Raw genomic sequence first — 11,106 nt, forward strand, 5'->3', positions numbered from 1 at the left:
GATGAGATGAACGTGGCAACATGGAGGCAGAACACATAGAGACCAGACGGACAGGACTGGGGAGATCAAAAGTAAACAGAAATTAAATAAATTTGCAACGTAATTTATGTTCCAAATTATAAACTAAGGTGAAAATTGTGCAGAAAGTTTAAAATCTTCAGAAGGATTAGCGTAATACACACTCACCAGTCACTTTGTGAGGTATACCTGTTTAACTACTCGCTAATGAAAAAATCTAATCAGCCAATGGCATGACAGCCACTCAATGCATTTAGGCAGGTGCAAGTGGTCAAGGTGGTCTGCTAAAGTTCAAACTGATCATCACAATGGAGAAGACAGATTATTTAAGAAACTTCGAATGTGGCATAGTTGATGGTTCTAAACACGCTCGTCAGAGTATTTCAGAAACTGCTGACTTACTTGGACACAAATATCTCTCAGGTTTACAGAAAATGGTTGGAAAAATCCAGTGACTACATGGAAAAATTATGAAGAGAGAGATTTGATGTCGGCTGTAACATTCAGATGCCAGTAGGATAAGATAATAAGGTGAGAGATTCTAAGGTGCTCAATCCAGTAAAGCACCTTTTGGATGTGGTTGACTGGGAGACTGTCACACATGTATGTGCAGCTGACAAATCAGCAGTAACTCCGTCATGTTATCATGTTAATACGGACCAAAATCCCGGAGTAATTTTCAGCACCTCATTGAATTTACCTTATGAAACAGCAGTTCTGATAACAACAGTGGGTCCAACCCAATACTAGCAAAGTATAGTTACTGAAGTGTATGTTATAAACTGAAAAATAAATAATAAAAATTGTGCCTTTTCAGTGTGCTTAAAAAAAAAAAACAAAAAAAAAAAACCCACGAACAAATGTGGTAAAAGAAAAATAAAATAAATGTTAAAGCCCTCTATTTAAAGTAACATTAGTAGACTACAACAAAAACATGAAGGAATAAGGCTGCTTTAAACTGTGACATGAATTTTACAAAATATATTGATGAATGTTCAGAGATGCTGGTGCAGTTCTGAATTTAAATCACAAATGTATTTATAGTGTAACGCTAGTAAATGCAATAATTTGGTCTTACATATATTAAAGCTTATTTAGTAACAGAGGAAACAGAAAACAAATGACTTTCAGATATTTTATTACAAAAAAAAATTCTAAGTATATATTTGCCATGTTTGAAAAGGCTTCTAACAATCTGTAACACTGATCATACAAAAGCTGTGGAACCTCAGTTCTCCATGATACAAAGCCTGAAAGCTACTTAACTGGAGCTCAAAGGTATGCACTTTCACAGGTTTTCAGCTTAAAATGTACACTTGAAACTGAGAATGTAATTCCAAGAAATCCAGCTGTCAGAGTTTTACCACACAGCAGTAAACAAAGTAACAAACAAAAAACAAACAAAGCACTGATGAAAACTTTACTGGACTGCAGACAGTGTGTGGAAAAATTTTAAATAACAGAAGTAGTGAATGTATGACACAGGAAAAGGTTTCATTGCAATTAACAAGCTCTGAATTTTAGACTTTAATGCTGTATTTATTATAATAAATCAGGATCGGTATGACAAGAACCCACCAATGAAATATCAACAACCAGCAATGACTTTTACAGGTCTGATATATCTTTGATTAGACATACCTTCTGATTTGTGAACAACTGAGTAAATGAAAGGACATGAAGGAAACCTAAGAATTTCCACATAAAGTAACAGTGTTTGCCAGTTAACAGTAAAATATGAATAAACACATCATCACAGATCGCTGATTGTCTGGCAAGTAAATTTGACTTCATAAGTGCTGGTTTTCCTCCCGTACAAAAGTTACTAATGGAAGCAGTGTAGCGGACCATCACTGAACATCATACGAACATTTTATTGGCACAGCCGAAAGGTCTGGTGTTTGCATTTAACAGCAGCAGTGGAGTGTTTATTATGCCGCTCTATACAAAAAAAGACATTTCATTTTATGGATGTAGGTTTTACCAACAAACACACACATGAAACTAAACAAAACAAAACCAACAGCAAAACGTGCACACTGAACTTCTGAGTCCCACGTTGCTCTTTTCCTGCTCAACAGTGCTGAATCAGGTGAAACGCCGTGCCAGCGTTACCACTCAGCTGAGCGTCTCTGCATCAGTCAGACTTGTCCTTCTTTTTGCCTCCCCCTATAGGAACTTTGCTGGCTACTGCGGAGCCGACAGCAGTTACTCCTCCAGCAACAGCACACACTCCCCCTTTAACCAGTCCTACTCCCATCACAGGCACGGCGACTACGGAGGTGACAGCAGTTTTGGTGAGGTCCAGACCCTTTCCTCCTATCCAGGTCACACCGCCTACTGTTGCTCCCAAAGCTCCCTTGGTGGCACCGTATAAGCCCCCCGCCAATCTGCCGAACATGCCCGGCTGAGCCACTGGATGGTCCTTGTTGTCTGATTAAAAACATCAAAAATATCATCTTACTTTTTTTTTTTTTTTTAAATCCTCTGAGCCATCCTGAACTATATTATACAAAATAACACTTCACCCACAGCAACAATTCTTGCTTCACATATAAATCTAAATTATTTGTGACATAATTGCACTAGGGCTGCCACAAACGATTATTTTGATAGTCGACTAGTCACCGATTAGTCGACTAATCAGGTCATGCATCCATTGGACGTAAAACGTACAGCTTATTGCACCAGCATGCATTTGCGCTTATATAACTATCATTAGTTTACAGCTTTAAGTGTTTAAGATATGTGCCAACTAAAAATAAAGACAAGATGATAGTTTATTACATTTTAATGAAATTTGCAGATTGTTCGGTGAAGTTTAACAAACTCAGCAGTCTGCTCCTTGCTATCTAAAGTATAACAGGACACCGGAGTATATTCTCGAGCATCTCACACTTCTGATAATCAGTTGTCTGCTTGACGTTATTCAGCTGTGTAAAAACTATAACTTTAATCTCAGCCAAACAGATTTACTCAGGAACAAATAAAATACTGATAAAAGCCAAACAATAAGATTTTTAACTTATCTAAGTGACTTCCATATATTTAACCTGAGTAGCGAAAGACTGCTAACTAAAAATAAAGACAAGATAGTTTATTAAATTTTTATGAAATTTGCAGATTGTTTCGGTGAAGTTTAATAAACTCCTTGCTATCTAAAATATAACAGGACACCGGAGTATATTCTCGAGTGTCTCACACTTCTGATAACCAGTTGTCTGCTTGACGTTTATTCAGCTGTGTAAAAACTATAACTTTAATCTCAGGAACAAATAAAATACTAAAAAAGCCAAACAATAACATTTTTAAGTTATCTAAGTGACTTATGTATGTTTAACCTGAGTAGTGAAAGACAGCGGTGGGTTTCGAAAACGATTTGCCGGTGTTCTCACGGGCTCCAGTGAGCCTTGCCCCCGGCTCGCTATCGAGCTAGTGGGTAACAGATGTCTCCGAAAACGTCGGAGCGCTTTTGAAAATATGTGGTGTCTTGATAAACTGAGCAGATATTTGAGGTTTACACAGCTACATTCTCGCCTGAAAATATGTTAAACGTTTATTTTGTGACCCAGAAAGAATAATAAGAGTAATATTAAAACTAACTAGCTGCCGCCATTGTTGGAAACTGAGCTGGGCTGCGCTATGAATTCTGGGACACAGCTTCTTCTTCTTCGGGGTTTAACGGCAGCTGGCATCCTTGTACATGCAGTGCTGCCATCTTCTGTTTCAGTCCGTTATTACACTCTTAAATCCTGCTACTTATTCCTGCGGCTTTTGTGATCTTACAAAGCTTCAAACGACACGTCGACTATCCGGTTGTTCAGTCTGACGTCACTAGCCGTGTCTGGGTCTAAACTCCGCTGCAGGTCCATATATCAAACGATCACTATGGCATTACTGAGAGTTGAAAAACTGTCTAAAGTCTTTCATCTTTAATAAAATGATCAGCGTTCTGCTCTACCAGGTGTAACAATTGAGTTTAACATCCAGGCATCCATGAAAACGGAATTTATGACATTTAACGGAGTTAGAAGTTAGCAGGGAGTTAGCTCGCTAGCTTCTATCTAAATACAATATAGCATGTCCTGACTGCGGGGTTTTGGAAACAAATTAAATCGTACAGCTCTACTATCACTTCCAGCATAAATGTGGCCCTGGGCAAGAAACTGAGCCCCAAATTGCCCCAATGCATCTGCTGGAGTCTCTGTGCGTGTGCTTGTGCATGTCTTTGCGTGCGTGCGTGCGCTTGCACGTGTGTGACTGTTACAAAAGCTCTTGAAGGCATGTGACAAAAAATGCAGTGTGTGTGTGTGTGTGTGTGTGTGTGTGTGTGTGTCTTTCAGTGAAAAGTGCCTTGAGTGCTCAGTTAAGAGTATAACAGTTCCATTCTACCCCAAGTACCAGTCCTACTTGGGGTAAAAATTGCAATAAAATTTCTGATGAAATTTTAAAAAAGAAAAGAAAAAGAAAGGTGAACATTTTACTGACGCTTACATCCAGCAGAATTTATAAGTATAAGTAAATAAAAGGCATTTTCCATTCTTCTTTTCCAACGAGCTAGTATAGTTAATGACACACTTCCTAATTTAAAATGTAAATCTACTGAAACAAGTTGGCACAAGCAGCAGCAGCAGCAGCACTATAGCAGTGACACGACATTGTATTCAGTGACAGAGCAGAAGACAAATTTTAGCCCAAATTTAGCCTAGGTTGTGCTTTTCACTGGAAATTCAAAGCAAATAGCTAATAATAACAAACAAATACTAAAGTAATGTAACCTTATAACTCTTTAGGACCTGCACAAATATGTCACATGATAAAAAAATAAATGAAAACTGAAGTATTTTCTATACGTGGGATGAACCAGCTGTTTCAAAACCTGCTATTTCACCATGTAACAACATCAGTAATTTCCATCTACTGATTGCTTTTCCTGTCATATGAAGTGCAACTAGCAAGGCTCAGTGGAGTCATATGTTGACATTTGGGTCACACATCCACAGGTGTTAGCATCTCCTCTTTCATAATCTGGCTGAACTCAACGGTGTGTTTTTGCCTCAAGTGGTGAAAGAAGTTTGTTGTTGCCAGCTTTAGCAGAAACTGCTTTCTTGCATATTTTGCAAAGTACTGTGATATTTTAGAGGCGGTTGGAGTACCTCCCTTCATAGGTACTAAATTGTCACTGGAGGCTAAAAGGAAGCTCTTGCTCTCACGCATCCCTGGCTAGTCTCTTTGCGAGTACCAAGAAACATAGAAAATATATCGTAACATGATATCTTTATCTATTTTAAAAATTTGTACCACTGTTATTGCCGACAATATCAATGATATCGCACAGCCCTACCTGTGTTTCTGTAAAAGTAACCGCTGTTCAAGATTTATTAGATAAAAGTCCAATACAAAGAGTTGGACTTTGGCAGAGTAATGGTGACGCACCAACAAGAGTATAAATGTAGACAACACTGTTGCCCAGTACAGCAATGCTATTATAGAAAACATGTTGGCGGTGTGGAACAGCCATTACGACTTTCCCCCTTCATACAGGATATTTAATTATAACATTTCCCAGTTTTGACAAACTGTAGCAAAAGCACATGAGGATTTCAAACAGAGCAGTTAAAATCTCTTTGTTGTATACAGGCTACCCTGTGAACACCCGCTAATCAAATTTTAATAAAATTACAGTGCCCTTAATAGCTGATTCCGGGAGAAACAGCTAATCACTGTGGTAAAAACAGTCCTAATTACATATAATTTCCCCCACATGTACATCTTTAACCAAACAGTGTGCTACTATGCTAAGCTTAAAAGACGTGTTAGCATACGTCAAAGGAGGTGTCCCGCTATACTTACCTGCAGCTGCTGGCTCATCTTCATGGCATGCAGGCATGTCCGAAGGCGCCTGCTCTGCCTGACTCATCTCTCTGGGAAAATAAGTGACACAATTACCAACATGTCACACAGCAACGCAGATATGAAGTGTACTGAACTACAGCTAAACAGAGACTGCCTTAACTTGAAAATCCCACTGAAACTATTGAAGGTTATCTTGTTACTGACTGAAGTGTTTCCGTGCATGTTGAAGCACGTTTAGCTGCAATGCTGAATGTGATAAGTTGCTGTATTTTCAGTTTATGTCCTTAACATTATGAACAACAAAGTACATAGTGCAAAACTGCTCCACCACAGACACGTTGGTGTAAGTTTTGACGTCTGTGACAATGTTTTGAGCTTACTGAAAGCCTTTCTTCCAAATAAAATATGTATGTATGTAAGACAGCCTACAAAGAGAGCTTTAACTTACAACGTCAGTGTAAATAACTGGGCTGCTGGATGCACAATGTGTACAGAAAATAAAGGAGCTTGCTTTGGGCGTGCTCCGTATCCTTAAAACAAGGCGGACCTGTTCAGGTGTTTCTCACAGAGCAGGTTAAAAAAAAAAAAAAAAGCACAAAGAGATAAAATATGAACTGTGTACACCTTCACTCCAAATCACTCCAATTCTATTGTTGAATTCGTTAGTTAATTTGTGCACAACTACTTAAAGCATTTTCATGTCTGCACAAGCCTATTTCAGAACAGACGTTGGCCAAAACAACAAACATAATAAATAAAGGGCCATTTCAAAAACAGACCATTAAGAACTTATAAAAACCTGCTCAAAAGACATCTTCTTTAAATGGGTTGTAAACATAACGACGGACAACGGTTGAAAGCTGTCGTGGAAACAACTCTGTGTAGGGTTCAAACAGATCGAGCTCTACGTGCAAAATGCGACAGTAACTTCCAGTCAGTACTCGAAGAGTACGCTAACTTGTATTACTAACCTTTATAACCGTCATAGTTGTGTGACTTATACGCGGAGCCTGAACGTCACGCGCTGATTAATGTTATTTTGTAGAATCTTCTAGCTCAAACGTCACATCTCTCCCCAGGGAAACGCCACTTTCAGCAGCTTTCTCCCGCTAATAGTCGACAGTGCGTCGTCATTTCTAAACTAGCCGTCCCGTATAAAGTAAGGGTCTGCGGTGTTTTCGCTCGGGAGTTGTTTTAAGGAAATATGGCTGAGGTGTTTTCCTTTTCCTTTTTTTCTTTTCAAAAGTGACGCTCGTGCTTCTGCTGAAGTTTTCATGGCTGACTGTCATCAAACAAACTGAATCCCAAACAGCTAACCCAACACTTACCTTGCGCGAGCGTACAGCTAGCAAAGAGAGCGACCCACTTTTGGGGGAAGGCTGTGTTCTTTAAAAAAAATGACCACAGTTATTTCTAAAATGACCAAAATCCTCAACAATGAAGCTGCTGATGGCGAAGCGGGCTTGTGTTGTCTGTCTGACTCTTTTTTTTTGGAGGAGGAGGACCTCAGTCTCCACCCATAAAAAAACAGACTTGTTTGCAGATGGATCCCCAGCTGCTGCTCCGTGTTAGAAAAACACACGGCTCACAAGTACTGGATCTAAAATTAGACTGTTCCTGTTTATAATTTTAGTCCACTTTTTGACATGTTTCCGAAATTAATTAGCATAATTTCATAATGCAGTGAGGCCCTTACGTTTAAGAACCTAAACAGTCTTTTCCGATTATATCTAAACGGTTAAGAAGTGTACAGGGGGTTGTTTTCACATTTAAAAAATGTTTTTATTTTGGATATGATTGGGAACACCGTATTTCGAAATATACATTTATATGTAGTAGAAACAATGGGTTTAAATAATACGCAGCCTCAAAACACAACCAGACTTTGGTGGGATGGGACACGGACATAAACACCTCGAGACCGCCTCCTCCCTTCGAGGCGGAAGTGACGTACATGTTTAGGTTTACCAGAGATCGTCTATCTTAAATAGATGGTCACGTCTCACCTGAAAACAAATGCAACCTCTGTGCGTAAAGGCATAAAGGTGAAAGGTGGTATGAAATATGATAATAAGCTATTCATTTTAGAAATATACACATTAAAAACTTAGTATCAACCGAACTGAAGTGAATAAGGGTATAGGTCCTGTATTTTAAATCTTGTCACAGAGTTTGTGAAAGTTATCCAAACATTTATCGCAACATTAAGATAAGAGTAGTCCAGGGGTAGGCAACTCCAGGCCTCGTGTGCCCTGCAGATTTTAGACATCACCCCGTTTCAACACACCTGAATCAAATGGTCATTCCCAGGCCTCTGGAGAATGTCAAGACATTTTGGGGAGGTAATTTAGCCATTTAAATCAGCTGTGTTGGATCAAGGACACATCTAAAACCTGCAGGACTCGAGGCCTGGAGTTGCCTACCCCTGGAGTAGTCTAATCCACACTCGGTCAAAAGTACACATACAGGCTTGCATATTCATAGACCTTCACTAATACTTGGTTAAGTCTCCTTTAGCAAGTTGCACCTTGACCAGATGCTTTTGGTAGCCATCAAAAAGCTTTGGTTACAGCTTCTGTTGGATATTTGTTCACTCTTCATTTCACGCTTGGTAGTTAATTGAAATTTGTTGGTTTGATACATGGACCTAACTTTCAGGTGTAGTCTGCACATTTTCAATAGAGTTATGGTTTGGAAAGGTTTGGAAAGATGTTTATAGCAGCTTAATGTTTGCCTGCATTTTCCACTCCAAAACCAGTTTTGATGTGTCTTTGTGATCATTGTCCATTTGAAACACCCAATTTTGTCCAAGTTTCAACTATCAAGCTGTTGATTTGAGGTAAACTTGAAGAATTTAAAGGGAGTTCTCCTTTATTATTCTGTCCATTTTCTGTAATGTACCAGTACCCCTGGTAGCAAAATAGCTGCAAACAACATGCTACCACCACTATGCTTGACAGCTGGTACAGACTTTGCAGATTTAAAAGCCTCACCTTTACTCCACTAAACATTCCTCTTGTCATTGTGGCCAAAGAGCTCAGATTTTTCCTTGTCTGACCATAAAACTTTTCTTCAGAGCATGGACAGCTGTAAATTTCAGTCAAGCTTGAAGATGTTGATTCTAGAGCAGGGGATTGTTTCTTGACTGACAAAATCTTGTTCCATAGTGATGCAAAATTCACTTAATTGTGGGCAGAGGACATTGATGTTTCAGCAGTTTCCAGGTCATGGCAGGTTTGAGCCTCGGTGGCTGCTGGGTTGTTCCTAAACTTTTCCTGTCGTCTGAGGGTAACAGTTTGGCTCTTTTCCAGACATTACAAACAGATGACAGATCTGAATATCTTGTCATGGCCTTGTCTTGCCAGAACAAGATGTTTAAATTGTTGATCTTGAATTAATGATCTTGTAATCTATTTAGAAATGGCTCCAAGAGACTTTCCCAACTTGTATAAATCTATAATTATCCTTCTTAGATCTTAATTGAGTTCCTTGGACTTTCCCATTTTTCTGCGTATCGATCAATCCAATGAGTGCTGTCAAACACAGCCTTTCTATGTTGGCAAAGAGAAACTACTGTTGTAGTCAGTCATGATAGTTTTTATATTTACAAAATGTTTAGTTTTGGTTCATTTTTTAAATTAATTTCTATTTTTTTAAAATTTCTTTTAACTATTATAGTACTATAATATGGGGGTTTAATCAGGGCCAAGTTTGTTTGTTTTTTTTGCTTGTGTCTTTACTGGTCTTGTCACATGTTTGTGAGCACAGGCTAAATAAAGGAAACATCTCTCTGTATGATATCAGCAAATCAAGCTACAGCCTCCAAAAAGATTACAAACACCTCTTTGAACATCCAAAATGTATCGCTGGGTGACTTTTAGACCTACTATTAATTTGAATAGGACTTTACCGGAAACGTGGTGTCACGTGACTCCTGTTCAGTTTCCCGCCTGTATTCGTACACAGTAATTTAGTACCCGGAAACGGCAGCAGAGTGACAGCTCGCTCTGTAAAAACTTCCCGTTCAGGCTGCGTGCAACCTCACTGTATGGCTTTGAGAAGAAGGAGACACCCTTAATACAGTTTAAACAGCTGTTTGTTTGGCTGCCGCAGCTGGAGGGCTACGCTTTAACATTTTACGGGAAGCTCGAAAGTTTTCGTTTATTTTTTTGGATGTAAAACATCACGAGTGGCTCAACAAAAGTCTGCAGTGTGTCGTCGTCGTCTGCTCGTCATTCAGAACCTCTGCCGTCTGGAAAGACACAGGTAGCTAATGACATGCAAATGAAATGAAAGCCCTCTTATAACCTTTCAGTGGCATTACTGTTAGTGCTACCACTGCACTTCCATCTTTTAATATCAATTTCCATGGTTTCCTGCAGAATGAAGCGAAATGACGTCAAATTGGTTTTAGGGAAAGCTTTTTTTTTTTTTTTTTTTTTTTTTTACTAAATGGATCCACATACAGTTTCATGAAACGAGTCCATGGGCCCTTCAAGTGAATTAAAACCCCACATTTTCAGTGTGATCTGACGTAGTTTGCACTTATGCTAAGTCGAAGAAAGGGCTGATTTTCCTCTCTGAGAGAGTGGTAGGCCTATCTAGATGTCTGCTTCCAAAATGTGGAAAGTTTCACGCTAACATGTCTCCCCCATCATTTTAGTGACAGTGTAAAGATTTTCTGAGCTACAAGCATTCAAAATACATCGGGGTTTGTCCAGAAAAAGCAAATCAACACCTGTGACAGAGAAACCGAAATAAGCATTGGCACCCTGGATGTTATATGTGCTTTTATTACAGCTCAACTGTTGTTGGTGTAAATCAGGCCTCCCTTTCACACCTTTAGTTGGTCCAAAATGCTGCTGTTCACCTTCTTAACAGAAAACATAAGATGCAACATATTCCTCTGATCTGGCCTCTCTTCAGTAGCTTCCCCTGCATCTTAGGATTGATTTTAAGATTTATTTTTTGCGTTGAACCCACCATATATTGCTTATCTCTTAACACCTTATGTGCCTCCAATCAGAATCAGAAAGGGTTTTATTGCCAAATGTTGAGCAGGTTTACAACATTAGGAAATTGCTGCGGTGCTTCAGTGCAAACATACTGTCATAAATTACGCTAAAATAGACATGAAAATGAAAATAAGAATTAAAAGTGCTACGTAGATAGATATATACATGAGTGCAGGTGGTGATCAGTGCCAAACATGGAATGATGCAGTGAACACAG

General features: G+C 39.0%; 2 protein-coding genes across 4 annotated transcripts in view; one reads left to right on the forward strand and one right to left on the reverse strand.

Moving 5' to 3' along the window:
* Positions 1-1,139: 1,139 nt before the first annotated feature.
* On the reverse strand, positions 1,140-7,417 carry tmem263 (transmembrane protein 263). Of its 3 annotated transcripts, none has more exons than XM_005934202.3 (3): positions 7,203-7,417; positions 5,872-5,942; positions 1,140-2,451 (listed from the first exon to the last, which is right to left on the reverse strand). In XM_005934202.3, the coding sequence occupies exons 2-3, from the start codon at positions 5,936-5,938 to the stop codon at positions 2,156-2,158; spliced, it is 363 nt and encodes a 120-aa protein (XP_005934264.1). In that variant the 5' UTR covers positions 5,939-5,942; positions 7,203-7,417; the 3' UTR covers positions 1,140-2,155. The 3 variants fall into 3 exon arrangements, with proteins under 3 accessions (XP_005934264.1, XP_005934263.1, XP_014192927.1); XM_005934201.3 differs by lacking the exon at positions 7,203-7,417 and adding an exon at positions 6,846-7,196; XM_014337441.2 differs by lacking the exon at positions 7,203-7,417 and adding an exon at positions 6,323-6,839.
* A 2,431-nt stretch (positions 7,418-9,848) lies between these two features.
* The window catches only part of si:dkey-103i16.6 (SIRT1 domain-containing protein), a 12,385-nt gene continuing 11,127 nt past the window's right edge, over positions 9,849-11,106 (forward strand). Inside the window, exon 1 of the mRNA XM_005934206.3 lies at positions 9,849-10,140. The gene's annotated coding sequence lies outside the window, so the exon portion shown is untranslated. The remainder of the gene's footprint in view (positions 10,141-11,106) is intronic.

This window comes from Haplochromis burtoni, unplaced genomic scaffold (genome assembly GCF_018398535.1).
Source record: "Haplochromis burtoni strain Fernald_Lab_line unplaced genomic scaffold, NCSU_Asbu1 Contig_179, whole genome shotgun sequence".
NCBI classification, from domain to species: Eukaryota; Metazoa; Chordata; class Actinopteri; order Cichliformes; family Cichlidae; genus Haplochromis; species Haplochromis burtoni.

What these genes read in the sequence shown, in the direction of transcription:
- tmem263 (XM_005934202.3), bottom strand. Translation starts at nt 5,938, where the DNA reads ATGAGTCAGGCAGAGCAGGCGCCTTCGGACATGCCTGCATGCCATGAA. An exon ending in AGATGAGCCAGCAGCTGCAG is followed by an intron (nt 2,452 to 5,871) that starts GTAAGTATAGCG and finishes GTTTTTAATCAG; the next exon opens with ACAACAAGGACCATCCAGTG.